General features: G+C 38.4%; 2 protein-coding genes across 3 annotated transcripts; both read right to left on the reverse strand.

Annotated features, from left to right (window-relative positions):
• Nucleotides 1-2,342: 2,342 nt before the first annotated feature.
• On the reverse strand, nt 2,343-9,977 carry LOC130924155 (wee1-like protein kinase 1-B). The gene is made up of 9 exons (XM_057850535.1): nt 9,577-9,977; nt 5,634-5,830; nt 5,500-5,545; nt 5,214-5,386; nt 3,463-3,731; nt 3,300-3,386; nt 2,980-3,065; nt 2,728-2,898; nt 2,343-2,466 (listed from the first exon to the last, which is right to left on the reverse strand). The coding sequence occupies exons 1-9, from the start codon at nt 9,850-9,852 to the stop codon at nt 2,386-2,388; spliced, it is 1,386 nt and encodes a 461-aa protein (XP_057706518.1). The 5' UTR covers nt 9,853-9,977; the 3' UTR covers nt 2,343-2,385.
• A 318-nt stretch (nt 9,978-10,295) lies between these two features.
• LOC130923843 (plastin-3-like) lies at nt 10,296-16,530 on the reverse strand. 2 transcript variants are annotated; one of them, XM_057849911.1, is made up of 16 exons: nt 16,384-16,530; nt 15,475-15,543; nt 15,080-15,231; nt 14,761-14,890; nt 14,487-14,619; nt 14,266-14,347; nt 14,028-14,193; nt 13,826-13,965; nt 12,734-12,829; nt 12,448-12,634; nt 12,221-12,299; nt 11,945-12,065; nt 11,712-11,845; nt 11,459-11,582; nt 11,195-11,316; nt 10,296-11,010 (listed from the first exon to the last, which is right to left on the reverse strand). In XM_057849911.1, exons 2-16 carry the CDS (start codon nt 15,533-15,535, stop codon nt 10,878-10,880), a joined length of 1,860 nt encoding a protein of 619 aa, XP_057705894.1. In that variant the 5' UTR covers nt 15,536-15,543; nt 16,384-16,530; the 3' UTR covers nt 10,296-10,877. The 2 variants fall into 2 exon arrangements, with proteins under 2 accessions (XP_057705894.1, XP_057705893.1); XM_057849910.1 differs by lacking the exon at nt 16,384-16,530 and having other exon boundaries at nt 15,475-15,559.
• Between the last annotated feature and the right edge of the window lie 721 nt (nt 16,531-17,251).

Raw genomic sequence — 17,251 nt, forward strand, 5'->3', positions numbered from 1 at the left:
GGGCTGACATCTTGCAGATGTCAGGCGGGGAGTGTTATGTCCTCTGGTCTTATGTTGACTACTTTTTGGGTTTAATTTCTTTCTAAGATTGTACATTGTTCATCCGTCCACAGGATGTCGCTATTCTAACTCAGAATCTTAAGTTTTTCTTTGGTATTGCTGTTTGCGCTCGGCTTCCCCTAGTGGCGACTTGCTGTAAGCAGCAGGCAGAAAGAACTTTTTATTTCAGTTGGAAAAGAGGCCTTGAGGTGTTAAGACGTTACACACCTCCTCTGCACCATACATCGTTGGGAACCCTTGACAAAACAAAATCTGTAAGTTTGTACGTTTTAACAATGGGTTAGATGTAATTTTGGTGTGTCTATTCTGTTATTTTGTTGTTATTTATGTGGCGCGAACCCACACGTTTTTGTGCTAAGCTAAAGTAGCCACTTCATTTCATTTGCTCATAATGGAGCCAGTTTTCTGTTATTTACATAAACATGTTATTGTATAGAACCTTTTATTTTGTGTATAACATTTGTGTTTTATGTATGTTTCAGTTTTACCACACACACACACGCGCACACGTTCACGCGAAGAAATAAATGAGAGGAAGGAGTTTGGGCCTCCATTTTTCTTTGTTGGTTTAGCTCGCTGCCAAAGTCGAGTAGCCATACGCTCGGCTGAGGGCAGAAGACCTATAATAAAGTCATAAAAGAACCAAACTTCATGAATTTTTTGTGTGACAAAGAAGTATATGTTCCAATCACTCTATCGGAGAAAAATCACAGTTGTAGTAATAACTGGAAACTCAAGAGAGCCATGACATTATGTTCTTCACAAGTGTATGTAAACTTTTGACCACTACTGTATAAAGCAGACAACAGTAATTAAAAATAGAATTCTTACGTGTGAATATTGTGTATATACCCATACCTGTCAAGGTGTACGGTTTTGGCGTAATTTGTACAAGTGAGCACTGATTTTTAAATGTGTACGCCGTACGTTCAAAATCTGTATGTTTTTCGTGCATCACGTTTTTTTTTTCTCTTCGTTCGGATTTTGTCACCGTTTCGGCAACAAGACAATGTGCGTTACTAATTACTATGCGTTACTAAGTTGGTTGAATGACGCGAGAAAAGTCAGACACGGAGAGACAAGAGTGTTTGTTGTGACGCTGTAGCAAACGCGATGCTAGGCGGCTCCAATATTTCCTTCATATTGCACGCTATATACAACGTTGTAAGATTAGTCACCAATTTGTAAGGGCATACGCCAATATTTGTAAGATTGCCAACGGCCTAGGGTTGACAGGTATTTTTTATATTACATTTCCCAACAGACATGACAAATCCAAACATACAGCATTTATATGTGTTAACAATTAATTCAACCCGAAAAGGGTTGACGGGAGAAGCCAAAGCTTATTGAAACCCGTCCCCAGTATACCATATAGGACGCAGAAAATATCGAATATCAGTATTTGACATTCAGATTTCGTAGTGATTACAAGTTTTTTTTTTCTTTCTTTTTTATAATAACCATCCCGTTTATATTCCCAATAGTCCATTGTCGATCGTGGCAATGTGCTCGTTATGATTACATCCAGTAGATTAGTTCATAATTCAGTAATTAGTTTGTTCCGTTGATTCGATCCAGAGGATAGGGGATAGCTGAGGACCGATGGTAGGCAGTGTCCGCAACCCTCCTTTTGTCGACTTAATCCTCGTCGCAGTTTTCATTCCTTGCTGACCCCCGACGAACACTCACCTCAAGGTTGGGCAGCTTCGTAGTAGGTTGCATCGCCATTCCGGTTGTGGACTCATGGCCTGGGGGACTGGCGTCGCTAGGTCTTTCAGTAAGGACCGTCCCAGCGATCACTGTCCCACCTGGCACAATCAGAAGAGTAGCTGCCAGCAGCACACCAAAAGGAAACATCCTCGATATCGTTCCACTTCGAGTGTGGTCAGACACAGTGGCCGCCATTTACCCCAGCTATCCTCCACAATATCCAGACTTTAAGGTGCGGGCAGGCGCGTTGTCCAGGTTCTGACCGCATTGTAAAGATCTTGGGCAGGACAGTGGCCAATCGACCAGTTCCATGTCGTTATAGAATTTGAAGTCACTTGCCTGTGTATTTACAGCCAACAGATGATATGTCCTTGTGAGTTCTGTTTGCATTGGCTTTTAGTCACCTTTTTGTTTTGTTTGTTTTTTCCCTCTTTTATTTTTGCCTTCCATTGTTTTGATGTATGTATAGCTTTTGTTCACTGGTAGTTGTGTGTGAAGCTCTTTGGTATGTATTTGATGATTTGGGGCTGTAAATACATTTGACTTCAATTTAATCAAATAAGTGAATAAATGACTCAAGTATTATACAAGGGTTTTATTCATATTTTGTGTTTACAAACGTAGTCTGTTTGCTGGATGTCTGATGATGTCAGAGGCTGAAGGTCGTTTTTTGGGGTCAGGGTTGATCATCAGCTGGAAAAACAGACATTTGAGATTAACTCATTGGCTGCCACCGAGAGCAATAGACATCCAATCTATTTGAATTCTAACGGCTGGCAGCAAAATAAACATGTGTCTATAATCGTCAATGGAACTGAAAGAATTAAGCTGCAAACATAATTTTCGTCAAAGGCAATATACATATATGTGTGTTATCTCAAATGGTACAGAGACACATTTAGGAAGACAGCAGTCTAAAAAAAACCAAACTCTCAAGCCAGATTGTGCAGTCACCTTGAGAAGACTGTGAAACTCTTGGGAAAATCTGCACGGCCCGATAGGGAGCTCGCCTTGTCGTATTTCATGCCACTTTTGTCCGTTGGAGGGAAGAGCTTCCGCCCCCGACGCGCTCACCACAGTCAGAGCAAGTGAAAAGACGTCCGCCTTGGTCAAGTTACTGTAGTCCTACAAAACAAAACGGGGAACATATCAATCATTGTTACGCTTTGAAATTTAGAAGTTTAAAAAATATCTAAAATTACAAACTTCTTGCAAAACTTCATTGGGCAGATATCTGCTGTCACCTTCTTCCACTTGAGGACTAGTTACTTGCGTCACATGACCAAGATCACCTGCAAGGCACATTGTTTGAACGTGAAAACTAAGGGTTGGATTTTAACGCGTAAATTACAATTACTTAGCCCTTTATAAGAAACATTTAACTCAACGGCTACCACTGACGGCGCTAGCCATCCAATTTTGGCAGGGAAGGCTGGGCATGCAGTTAATATATGACAAGGCCTCAAACTCATCGATTGAATCAACAATATTTCCGTTTCAGTTTCATGCTTGCAAAAATGGTAAACCTATTTTGTAGACAACACTGCTCGTCAACATGTCCTCATCCAAATTATTACAGCTGCTTCTGGACTTCCTGGATATGAAAATGTTGCCTAAGACACAAAAAAAGAACGACTCCATTAGTTTAGCAGGTTGCCATTCTTCTGCAGTACTACCACTCAAACTCACTTGGTTTGATGTCCATATGTACCAGCGACATGGAGTGGATACACTCCAGACCTCGGGCAACTTGGAGCAGCAGATCCTTAAGTTCTGGTTCTGACATGAAGTTAAGGTGCTTGGAGTTGTATTCAATGACGTCAAACAGCGTACCGCTGTCGCAGTACTCAATCTGAATGAGCAAGTGGTTGTCTTCGACCCACGATGAATAGTAGCGCACTACGTTGGGGTGCTGGGCAAGCACGGCGTGGGCAAATACTTCCCGCATGGTGAACTGACTTGATGAGAAAAAGAGAACATTTGTAAAAGGGTTGTACTGGTTTGACCTAACAATACAAATTCAACTACATTATTTAGAGCTAAAAATGGTCAAAAAATCTTTTTTGAGCCTCTTAACAAAAAAAAAATTTTTTTTTACTTTTATTTTTACATATTTCATTTTAAAATGGGGGGGGGGTATTCTTTCTAATTGAATTTTTTTTATGGATTAAAAAAAAAAAAAAAAAAAGATTAGTTTGGAAAAATTAATAGGCAAAAACAGTAAATATTAGTGACTGACAGATATGGGATTTTCAAAGGCAGATGCAAATTTTTTTTTTTTTTTTTTTTTTTTTTTAACGTTGCCAATTGCTGATGTCTAAAGCCTATTTTGTAAGCAGATATTTGAGGATAACACATACATATATATATATATATATATATATATATATATATATATATAATATATATCCCAAACACGACTATGAAAGGCTCATATAAATGCCTAGTTTTAAAACTTTTTCTTCCGCTACTTCCTTTTGTAATACAGGCCATTTATTCAGATTTATCATTGGAAAGTGATACATATTGTATAAGACATGTTTTTTCACTTTTTTCCCCCTCAAAGTATGAAATACAACTTATGTACATATACATTTTAATAAATTGTTTTGAAGCACTTCAAATGTAATAATTATGATAAGTTTGAAACATGTTACTGTCCCACCGAATTAATTTTAAATGAGAAAATGTAGACGTCAATCCATTTTAAAAAAGTTGAAAAATGCTTGTCTTTATTAAATGATTCATTGAGTGAGTCCACTCAAGCTGCTCACTTACAATGAGTTGCCAAAGCAACTGTTTAACAAGTTCAACGATTGGACACATGCAGCACTTTGAAGTCTCTGCTTACCAGCGCCTCTGGCAAGATCAAAGTTTATCTGTCAATCATCGTCCCTTTCCCATCAAAGAGCAGGAAAAGGGAGGGAGAAATGGGGGGGGGGGGGGGGGGGGTGAGACTACGTGATCAGCTCAGGACAGCTTATTTTTGTTTTTTTTTTTTAATTAAAAAAAAAAAAATGCAATGAACTGAGCGCGCAAAGTAGCAAGGGATCACTGTACATGTATATAATTGCCCGGATAGATTGGCTGGCCTGTATATGAAAGCTCACCACCCAAACAATGAATATAACAGTTCTTCTATTATATCAGCAATAAATCGGCCAATGGTCGACCTAGAAAAAAGTCCATATATCGGCCCGATATATCATTTGGCTGATATATCGGTCAACCTTTTCTTAAGAAAAAAAAATACCTTCTAATATTTTCTGAAATCTGTAATCCTCAGTGCAACTTTTTTTCCACAAAAAAATGTTAAAGCCAGATTAATAGAATAGTAAAAACCATGATTTATAGGTGGTAATTGATCTACTAATAGCAAATATAATCAGTGATAATTTGACTATTAAAATAATTGTTTGTAGCCACTCTACTTGACTTACTTATCGACTGATCCAAAGAGGGGTTTTGTTGATCTCTTAATGGCGTAGACGCAGCCATCAAGCCTTTTTACACATTTAAACACACAACCAAACTGGCCACTGCCAATTTTCTCCAGCTCTAGGAACTCCGAGCAGTACCGGGACGTCGGGTCACTTTTTATCGCAGTCAACCTCTAAAAGTTGCGACAAAAAAAAAAAAAAAAAAAAAAAAAAAAAAAAAAAAAGTGGTATTATTAAATATAATTTCAATTGAACCATTTAAATTCTTTAAATAAAATATCATTACCTTAGAGTATCTTTCAGCTTTACTGGAACTGTCATCTCCGAAACACCTGTACACCAAAACATTATACTGTATTCTGGGGTTGCACTATGATACCTAACTGCCAAAATTATTCAAATAACAAACGTTTTACATACAAGTGTGTTCTTTTGCACTGGCTTTTCTTCAGTGGAGGAGACTGTATGATGAGGGACAGGGGGATGAAGGGATTCAAGTTGGCAACAGGTCTGATGCAGTTGCACTCTCTGATGGATCTTGAAGGTTCCCCATTTTTGAACAAGGATCTCCTACAGGGGAGCGTGCAGTTGGTGTTCTTAGCCGTGGGGGATGCAGTCTGCACAAACACACACAGATATTCAGGGAACATAAAACGAATGGAGTTGCAGACCAAAGCTGAGCTGCACATTCAAAAAATTGCGCCAAAAGTATTTCAAAAATTTACTAGGGGTGCAATTAAGCCTCTCGCGATATGCAATAAGTCAATCTAACGCACGGTAAAGATGAAGGCGGTGATCTTTCCGGCTGTGATTTATTGCCACATGCGTGCGTTCGTGTGTTTGACTGAGCTACAAGCACTCGGCACACGTGCGTGTTGATTGCATATGAGACTCCAGTTCCTTCCACAGATGTTTATTGGTCATCACCACGGTGTAGAATTCAAGTTTAGACACACAAAATAAGGACGCACGTCTGTATTAAACATTGTAAAACGTTAGCATTGCTACATTGAGGCTAATGGAAAAAATATAATGTTCTAACCACTTTAAAACATTGGCAGTCTTCTCCAAAACGCAAAATTGCGGTAAATGGGTGACACTTCAAACATGAAAAATCGCTGGTTTAAAGCATTTGCAACGATGCGGAAAAAATAAAAAAATCTATTACTGACACCACATGCATGACGAAAAGAGAAGTGCACTTCTTTTTTGATGGAGTGAAAAGCTCACTGTTAGCTGCTCATGCTACATGTTCAACATGTAAATAAAAGATTTCAGGAGTTAATCTCATACTTCAGATTCTACTGTACACTAAGAATAGCTTTAAAATGACACCCATTATGAAAAATCTGATTGGCAATGACTAATTCAGCTTCAAATTTACTTACCTGCGAACTTTGCAGGACAAGATGAAAGTCATTTTGGATCCACTAAACACTTTTGATAGGCTCTAATGCAGGGGTGGGCAAACTATTCCACAAAGGGCCGCAGTGGGTGCGGGTTTTTGTTGCAACCCATTAAGACGACACATTTTCACCAATCTGCTGTTTTACAAATGCAATCAGTTGATTGCAGTCAGGTGCTTCTCATTTCTGCTGAAACCTCATTGGTTATACTATCTGTGCTGGGTCAGTTGGAACAAAGACCAGGACCCACTGCGGCCCTTGAGGACTGGTTTGCCCACCACTGCTCTAATCAAAAGCGGCGTTGGGTTTCTCACCGATTACATATTCTGCACTTTCAAATGACTCATTATCCATTGTGGTTTTTGCAATATTTAAATTAATGTAGTTTGTGTTTCATTTAAGAATAACAACAGTACAAATACCATAACGATTTATTGCATTTGAATGGGTGATATAATAGGATGTGGTGTCACTACATTAGTGGTCGAATTGGTTAAAAAAATAAAATAAAATAAAGGACAATATTGCATATCGGCAATAATTTATGAGGCAATATATCGCGACCGTGATACAGTGATTAGTTAAAGTGCCTGTGACACGAAAAAGCATGTTTATTTCATAATGCACGCGGTATTTTATGCTCCTGAATGATATGGACCGCTTGGATGTGTGTGGAAGCGATCGCTATATTTATTTAGTTTTTTGAATCCCGCGCCAGGAAAATGAGTGACTTCCGGCTTCGGTCTTGCATTGAGGAGGAGGGTGCTGTGACGTGTACGGTAGAAGACGTCCTCTTCACGCTACAGTGTACTGTTGCGTATGAGGACGAAGGATTCAGCTGATTTTGCGGATTAATACGTTTATTTTTCGCATCACGCCAGCCAAACGGCTGCAGAAAAATCATTCTGTATGAGGGAGAGGCGTATGCGCCTTTTTGGAGTTTCAAAAGGTTCCCATTCACCGTGGATATTTACTGTGGGACCATTGGACTTACGAGGAAGTGAGTAAACATCTTGTTTTGTATTATGTCAAATACGAATACAGCGATTACAAAGTAAACACTACAAACTTCCTTTAAATGAAGGACTACTTACGTTTGATCATTGATAGGCATGTAAAAAGCTCTCCTAATGCATTAGCAGCAGCACGTTAGCTGCGTTAGCTCCAGCCACCCTCCTCCGGGGAACGAACTGTAAATTGCTCTCCGCCGGGCGGTTTGCCGATCCGCTAAGACATTCGACAACCGGGTCGTCATGTCAAATAATCCAGGATAGCTATGTGTGATTTTCTGCTTTGAAGACTTTGAAACATCACTCGGTTCGGGTTAGCATGTCGGCTAGCTGTCACGCCTTCTGGTTTGTTTACATTCTCCGAAGCCGGGGAAGGAAAATGACATATGTCCGATTTAGGTGTCATAAAATATCGTTCGGGAGGTGCGACAGTAAAGGTGAAGTCGACAGTTTTGACCATTATGGAGTAATTTTGCCATGTCGTCCTGAATAAATGCATTTTTATTATTTCATATTCCATTCAGCACAAGACTGTTATTTGTCATGACCATGCCATTTATTTAGCAATTGGGGAAAATACTTGGATAAAAAGAGTATCCTGTAAAAATATTGAAGTAAAGAGACAGAAACAATGACATTTTGCCGCTCTCTTCGTCGCGTTTTCCTCGTTGTGAATAGTTCCCCCTCAACGGGCTGACTGGTCCTTCTCAAGCCATTTATATAGCTATTGGGGAAAAATACTTGGGTAAAAAGAATATCCTGTAAAAATATTGGAGTAGAGAGACTGAAACAATGACATTTTGCGACTTTCTTCGTCGCGTTTTCCTCGTTCTGAATAATTTCCCCTCAATGGGCTGAATAGTAAAATCGATGAGCCAAGTCTACCGCTGACGTCATCCACCTGTTGGGGATGCTAAAGCCCTATAATGGTAGGCGTGGCTAACCGGCAGATTAAAAGACTAATTTCTCGTCATCTGTGCTTTGCTAAATTGTTGTATATAGTCGAATCGTCTCAAAATATGATTCTAATTCACATAATAATGCCATTTAAGACTTTTTTTCTCGTGTCATATGCTCTTTAAGCAACAATCCAATCAAATATTTCGAAATGCAGACCTACATTACCATCTTTTAGATACGTTTTGTTCAATAGAGCAGGGGTCTCCGACCCAGTCCTCAAGGCCCGCTGTGGGTCCTGGTTTTGGTTCCAGCCGATCCAGCACAGACAGTTGAACCAATGAGGCTTCTGCTAAAATAAGCCACACCTGACTGCAATCAACTGATTGCACTTGTAAAACACCAGATTGCTTTTAATGAAATCCTGCACCCACAGCGGGCATTTGTGGAATAAGTTGGAGACCCCTGGAATAGAATAAGTGAATGAATTCACCTTCCGTTCAAAAGTCTGAAATGCTTCCGTATTATGCTTAAAATGTCAAAATTGCATTGCATTTTTCATTGCTTTTGTTAAATTTGTACATAGTATAGTATCAGTGTCATCGCAGTCAAGTTGACAGAAATAAAATCTTTTTTACGTATCGTTAACTCAAACTATGTTGTGCATTCAAAAAGCTAAATAAAACATTGAAATTAGACACTTAGTATGTATTTTATGTAAATCCTGTGCAAGACAATAATCCAAAATACCATTAATTAAAAGTAATAAAACCTAAAAATAAAACCTCAATGCAACCTATTTCAAGAAAAATGTTTACTAATAACTAGCAAATCCACACAAATTAAGGTCAACTGGTTTGAAAAAAAAAAATAAAATAAAAAATAAAAAAATTAATAACTAGAATTAAACTATGACAAACCCAAAACTACTATAACCTTGTGGCAGAATAATATCAACACATATCGTATTTCCGAAGAATCAATACCGTAATGGTGATTTAAAACCCCAGTAGTTATAATTTGAAAACGGTAGCAAAAACGAATACCAACCTTTGTTGAACTCGGAGAGTCAAAAATCATTCGTTTCCTAATGTTTTTGCGCAGAATGGTCGTAGGTTGGCGAGCTGAAATGGACTTTCGCTCGGGGGAACCCTCGTAGAATCGCGAAGTCGGCGAGCATGTGGCCCGAGGAACCGTATTCAGGTTTGCTGCACACCTTTTTCGGCCCCACATCGCCATCACGTCGTCACCACCGCGTGACGGACTCTTCGTGGTGGTGCTACGGTAATCCAGCCGCCTGACAACGGTGCTTCGTCGCTCAAGCATTGGAAATCTCCTTGGTATATCCACTTCAGTTGAGTGCTGAACTGAGCTTGTCTTAACTTTTGAACGTTGATTCTCAACTCACCGCCACTGTAGTTTGCGTCACTGAGCGCAGCCAATCAACATCACGTAATCGCGTTCTTCTACTACCCTCTCTGATCGGTTGGGTGTCTCCAAAGCTAAAAGCGACACTACTGCCAACTAGAGGCAATTTTGAGGTACTGCTGTATTTACAAGCCAAAGAATTTATTTATTCATTTTATGAGCCGGGGGTTTCCTTCCTTGTCTAACAGGTTAAAATTTTTTGTGTAACCTGTTGGTTGGTTGATTACTAAAATATGCTGCATTACAAATCTCAACTGGGCCACCACCAATTATGATAACAAATAACCATCATCATGCATGCATGCATCGAACATATCGACATAACGCTTTCAGTTTGTTGAACCAGTTTTTTTTAATTGCAAGATTTTAAATTATTGGCAGGGCTTTAAAGTAGGTGAGTCAATCAATCCAAAACAAATATCTGAACATCCATTGTTTCCACTGAAGTATGAAGAAGATTCAAATAACTTATCCAAGTCATTTAGAAGCAGATCTGGTGTTAGGATTACATTAAACACCATCTGCAATAATTAATCTTTCATGTTTCTGTTTTGTTTGATTAAAACACAGCCTATCTTGGTTAGCCATAAAATAGAAAAAAAAAAATCAGTGTCAGTGATTCCCATTTACAATATGTTGTAAGTATTACAACAAACAAGGCCTTTAAATAATTTCAATTTCTAAACAGGGTGTTGCCTACACACAGTCAGGTCAGGGCAATCCCCAGCATGCACTGGACAGAGCTGTAGGTTACAATAATGTCGAGTTGTGTCATAACCCCGCTGACAACTCAGCCACTTTGTTGCCCCCAAATAAAAAGATTTGCATATGAAAAAACAAAGCTGCTAAATTGACACCATGTACCCATCTGACTTCCACATAATGACCACAGCAGTACAACCGGAAAAGTATCAGTCCCTCCGTCACACCTTCTTCATGCCTCTTCCCATGAGGCAGGCAAAGATAGTCATCACCATTTTTGGGTTGATCTCGACTAAGTCCTCAGGCAGGGCATAAACCTTGGCTCCGATCTTCCTTGCCATGGAAATGGCATACCTGATGCATGATAGGAGAAGAATTTACATCAGTCTGACAACAGACTGAATTATTCAAATGTGAAACAGAGAAAAAGCCACTTGTAAGATAGTGAAAATAGTTTATATATCAATACGCTCTAGTATTGCCTTAACCACAGTCACTGAAAAAAATATTTATCAGTCAGAAAAAGACGGGTCTTTACTTGGCATTCTTAAGTTTGTCGGCATCAGTCTTATCTTTTTGAACCAATTCAAAGTTCACACTCCCTGGTTGGATAGCATCGATTAGGTCCAAAACTGGAATACTTGTATTGAGTGATTTGTCCTAGGGAAAAAAATAAGAAATTTTGAGATCTTAAACATGAATAGGAGAATACTTACGATTAATTGAGTGTCATATAACAGGGTAAGTGTCATATAACAGGGTAAAAACAAATATGGATCACCCTTCTGAATCTTGGTATTACCTTAAAGCTTTTGATGGAAGAAGTCTTTCCAGCCTCAGACAAAGTTTTGTTCACCCATGCGATTATTAAATCCTCTCCTGCCACTTCTCCATCGCCGAGGTCTTCGAGAAGATTTAATGTGTACCTGGATCGTAACCAAAGGTTATTGGACCATAAAATGCGAGATTTTACTTTGGAAAATTCTATTTAATGACTCAAATACATCAAGTCCTCCTCATGGGGTGTCATGAAATTGAATTACTGTATAAATCACCTTCTCATCAGTTGCCACACCAACGCAAGGGTGAGTTTTGAATTTCCGTCATAGAGGTCCTGTCCTGCTATTCCCACTAGGGAGAAACCAGCTGCATTCTTTCCAAGCTCCACAGCATAGTTACAGTTTTCTATCTGCCACACAATTATACACAATCTTTAATGTAAATATTCCTGATGTATGAACATTTAATGCTCACAATGAATAACAATATAATTTTAATTAACATTAACCTTTTTCAAATGGCCTCCTCCTACTGCCTTGAACGGAGGCATGTTAACTTTACTGTCCCAATCCACTTGCACCTTACTTTTTTCATAAAGTTGGAGGATAGCCATGGCATCTTGCAGATCGCTGTACAAAACCACATGCACACAAGTGTTAGTGTCGCTGTGTCAGTACAATAATATGGTGACTGATCCAGCAGGGTTTCCCAAGTTTCTGGGGGAAACAATGGATCCAGAATGTGTCTTTTTTGTGGCAAATCATTTCAAAGCAGAGAAACTGACCCATAGATGTGGTTAACACGTGGAGAGACTCCTAAAGAGTTCATCCAATTCCTGAATGTTCTCTCCTCTCTGGTCTCACCTTGAAAATAAAGAACACACAGAATGCAACATTTTTAGCCACTGTCTAGTATTTGTCTGTGTAATTTGGATTTTCAACTATCCGCCGAAGAATTGAAAATGTTTCTACGCATGTTTGAAGATGAAGCAGTGTTATGGACAAGTCCTACTCTCAAGATTCCAGTCCTGGTTCTCTGGTTTAGTGAGGTCCGGGTGTTTGTTGAAGAGCGTAGCCACAAAGGCCATGTTGAGTTTTGCATTTCCACATACGACATCAGTAGCTGTCACAAACTGTCGAGCGCCAAGCAGGTCAGCTTGTTCCAGCATATACTCCGCTCTCTTTGTGAGATCTTTCTCCTGGATGCAGGCAATGAGTCCGTGTGTTGATAGGTTAATTATCATGTAAATCACTAATCACATTTTTTTTTTTAAAAAACATTTACCACATCAGCTTACATAGAGTCCAGTCATATCAATTTCGACTCGATCAACGCCCTCTTTGCTGCCGTCTGGCGCAATCTGCTCCAGTAAATGGAAATAAGCCCTGGAATCCTGTAAATAGTAACAGACATTCAAGCACACAGAGTTTTTGACATTTTGTGAAACACTATCTCTTTCTTCCACAACTAAGAACATTTTACCAACTGCCAAGTACAGGTGTGATAACATTAGGCTTTGGAGCCATGATGTAAGCAAAACATTAGGGCTGCTACGAATAAATGACTAATACAGAATAATCAACAAATCAATTATGAAATTAGTTGAAAACTAGTTTGATAGCCGTTTAATCATTTAAAGACATTGTTTAGCTAATATATCTTTTTTTTTTCCAAATTAAAAAAATGTGAATAATGTATTTTTATTTTATTGATTTAAAATATATTTTAAACTACTATTACCAAAATGGGGAAAAACAGTAAATATTCTCTCATTTCATATAGTCCTTGATTTAAGACTAATTATTCAATACTTGTAATTTGCAAATATTGCTTTGGAAAACAATAATATGGTTAGTCACATAATATTCGTAGTCCAAATTTCTCAGTGCAGTTTTGGTCCTAGTGCACATCTCCAGCTAATACAACAGAACTAAAGGAACCCTAAGCAGCCAAATTGGAATCAACCGATTTTCTAGAGGGCTTTAAGTATGAAAATATCGAGTTATCGCAAAGTTAATTTTCTGGACTCTTTGACCTAACATAATTACTAAGTTTCATATGACAAAAAAATTTTGAAAAAAAGTTTGCTAATAATCTCTTAAGTAGTTCTTGAGTTGTCTTGAACACAAGCATACAGAGAGATATACAGAACCAAATACACAACCACAGCCTTTCACCTATTGGCGCAGGTAAACATGCGATTGACATATGAGTCGATAAGTCAATCATTGCGTAATACAAGACTCGTGATGACAGAATTTAGGGCAATTATTTGTTCTGTTTTAGCCGTGGTCAGCACTTTTCACGAGTGCCATTCTATTGTAATACAATTTGAGGAAAAAGCACACATTCAATAAACAGTTGCTAGCACACAGTATTGCCATCTCACCTTAATATCCCCTGAAAAGTTTGTCAAGGTTATGCCAACTTTCTTCAGGTGAAAATTGGCCCAGCGCAGCAACAACTCCTCTGGGCTAAGTTTCATCAACTCCTCCAGACCCTCCCCTTCGTCCAGAAGCGCAGCAATCGCTGTGCGAAAGACAAGAAGCATGACATAGTCCTGCATTTTTTGAAAGGCATTGCCTCATTACCTTCATTACGGCTCAGCTCGATATCTGCAAAAAGTCCAATCTTTATGATTTGCCAAAGGAGCCCAAGGACTAGATGAGGTTTTCCCTCCTTTAGATCTTGAGCTCCTATGTTGACAACTTGGCAACCAATAGCTGAAGCTGAGTTCAGAGCCAAATTCAGATTTTCCTATAAAAGTATTAAACAATTCTGTTGTAATTGTCACAATAGTGCATTCATGCCAACATAAACAAAGCAAACCTGTGTAGTGAATGCAGTGAGTTTTCTTGTGTTTATAGTTCTCTCATCAATAGTCTCAGGAACGGATTGATTGATGAGTTTGCTGCACACACACACACACACACACACACACAAAAAAAGATCCAATTTTATAATTTTATCTGTAGGGCTTCAAGTTTAAGGTTCTACATTGAAATATGTGATTACTATTACTCTTATGCATTAATACACTTTCACTTTACCATAGTACAATGCCGTCTGCAAGCGCTCTGAAAAGAGCGCCGGTGTTTGGGTTGATGGGCAGCACGTGTTTGCAGTCTGGATCATTCTCCAAAATGGAGTTGATGTAGTTGGCAAAGGCATAGCGCTCCTGTTCTGAAAGACAGTTTGGCCTTGTGTCACATCCATAGAGGTACTTTGATTTACAAGGTGAATTCATCCCGTGGCTATTCTCAAAAACGAGCATTAAAAAGTGTTCAAAGAGACATGTCCTAAGGGTCATTTGTCCATTCTTACCAGAGATTGAATGTTGAGTTCCTTCACTAGAGATTTCACTGGTGCCCCCAATGGCGACAATGCCTTCCTTTTTGTTGAGGGCTTTTCTGAATCCTTGAGCGATGCGGTCGTCCTTCAAGTCCCTAAAAACCTGAACACGTCCACAAAAATATATGATTAAAACAAAGACTCGACTCTTTTAGGTTATTAATTTTAAAGAAATGTTCACGGAGAATAAATTGAATATTTGGAAGTTTGACAATATAAGAGGATTCTAAAGAGCTTTGTAATGTACATAATTTGGTTAGCTGTAGTTTCTCAGTTAGTTAGTGTTACCTACAGCGGTGAACTCTTCAAGACTGATGTTGCTGTCTTTGTCCCGGTCAAGTTTCTGTATGATTTCACGAATTCTGTAGCCCGGTACGGGACAATTGAGATCACGGAAGAGATCACCAAGTTCAGAGGCGCAGATGTACCCATTGCCATCCATGTCTGCACAGGATGGATGAAGAAGAGGAAAATGAAAGCACTAGTGTTAATAAATTCTGCCGGGAAAAAATTGATAGAATTTTTCTGGGCAGATTGATTTTTTGTACTGTGTCAGATAATTGACCCTGGCAGTCCTTGGTGTCCTCCATCTGTCTTGAATGTAAATTTGCTGTAATTCCCATTGACCCAAATTCAAGCGTACCCGTCTTACGTGTCCTAAAAACAATGGAACAAGATAAGACTCACCTAGTTTTTGGAAGCTCTCTCTGATCTCCTCCATTTCTTCAGTGCTGATCTCTTGTGACATTGTGACACCTGACAAAGAGTCCATAGGAAAGCATTATCCAGAGCAAGATATTTTGGGGATGTTTTAAACTCACATTGAGGAAAAACATGACAGTACCCCATAATTTTGTTTGATTAATTCCTCTATGAGCTTTAATAGATTTGTAAAGTCGAAATATTTAAAATTGTGAAGTATTAAAACGAGTGAATCTAGAATAAAAAGTACCTGTAATTATTTTTACCTACCACCAGATGGCACTGCGCCAGAGGGTGCACATCTGCAAGTGGGTTTTCTTTTCTTTTTTTTCTTTTTTTTAAATTTACGTTTGTTTGTTTTTTTTTTTAATCCTAATGGGATACAATGTATATCCCTGAACAAGGATTATAAAATACAAATCAGTAAAATAATTAGGAAATGACTGATGCATTGAAGCCTCCCCTCACGCACACACACACTTGCCTAATGCAACGTCACAAAGTCGAATTAACACTATGAACACGACTAACTCACGTAGTAAAACAATTCTTCAACACACGACGTATTTAAAAATCAATTTGACAACGACAAACACATTCACAGACACACGTTGATGATGACACGGCAGTTTATCAGTGTATGTCATTGTAAAGCATGCTTACATTTTACTGTGAAGGTATTTTAATGTTTCTTTCATTCTTTTCACATGGGTGTTAGTAATGACAAATTATTATAATAATGTTAGGGAAGACACCATGCGCAAAATGATTCAATTAAATATATTGGCAAAAAATGTACAATCAATTATGCTTTTGCACCTGGCCTTTAAATTACCACGTTCAACGTTTCATCTGCTTTAGGAACTAGAGTCGTGAATAAGAGAAATGTTTTACCTGAACTCGGCCAAGTGACTTCAGTAAAATCCCCTGGGAGATGAAAAAGCTGGTCTGTGCTTTGGGAAGCTCCCGGTTTTCATCTCTCGACACTGCCCAACATGAAGAATAGCTCCGCCCAAACATGCCTAAGCTCCACCCTTTCTGATAACTCCACCCACTCTCATTTTCTCACATCAGTGGACGCAGAGATCAAATGAGTTTGACATAATAATACTGTATACAAATTGATCTGACTTGAATTTCGATTTTGAGTAAGATGGCTAGAAGCAATGATTTATCTCATTAGCTGCCATTGTCAATGATAACCATCCAATTCATTTCAACTGTGAGGCCTGGCTGTGAATGCTAATTTTTCAGTGTCATTGAAGGTGCTAGGTTCATTTGCCCCACTAAGTCAAAATGAATTGGACGTCTGGCGCCGTCAATGGCAGCCAATGACTTAATGATCTGATTTTGATCAGGGGTGTCAGACTCATCTTTGGAGGGCCATTATGTCATCCATATAAATATTTAAGTCATTAAAGTAAACATTAAACTAAAAATTAAATATAAAACTAATCGATTAGCAAATTAATGTATTTTGCTAGTCGATGGATCCTTTAGAAACATTGCTTTCCGTAAAATTGTCAAAATCCTCTTTTTATCAAATTGAATAACACATTTTTTTAATTCTTTTTTTTTTTTTTTTTTTTTTTAAATCAAGGATTGTAAATCGTCTCAGTTTTCAATTTATTTTTAAACGTTTCGGAAATTAAAAAAGGAAAACGTAAATACTCTCTTTTTATATACTAGTATATATATTTTTCGTTTTTCAATTTGATCTTTTAATTATTTACATTTTCAATAAAAAAAAAAACAAAAAGGG

Source organism: Corythoichthys intestinalis, chromosome 11 (assembly GCF_030265065.1).
Source record: "Corythoichthys intestinalis isolate RoL2023-P3 chromosome 11, ASM3026506v1, whole genome shotgun sequence".
NCBI classification, from domain to species: Eukaryota; Metazoa; Chordata; class Actinopteri; order Syngnathiformes; family Syngnathidae; genus Corythoichthys; species Corythoichthys intestinalis.

Bases quoted from the DNA above. Each gene is read 5' to 3' on its own strand.
- LOC130924155 (XM_057850535.1), bottom strand. From the start codon at position 9,852: ATGCTTGAGCGACGAAGCACCGTTGTCAGGCGGCTGGATTACCGTAGC. The intron at 5,831-9,576 runs GTTGGTATTCGT...GTGTTTGTGCAG, and splicing joins ACTCTCCGAGTTCAACAAAG to ACTGCATCCCCCACGGCTAA. The intron at 2,467-2,727 runs GTGACTGCACAA...CTGTTTTTCCAG, and splicing joins AGTTTCACAGTCTTCTCAAG to CTGATGATCAACCCTGACCC.
- LOC130923843 (XM_057849910.1), bottom strand. From the start codon at position 15,559: ATGGACTCTTTGTCAGGTGTCACAATGTCACAAGAGATCAGCACTGAA. The intron at 15,232-15,474 runs GTGAGTCTTATC...CATCCTGTGCAG, and splicing joins AGAGAGCTTCCAAAAACTAG to ACATGGATGGCAATGGGTAC. The intron at 11,317-11,458 runs GTAATACCAAGA...TTTTTTCCCTAG, and splicing joins CTTCCATCAAAAGCTTTAAG to GACAAATCACTCAATACAAG.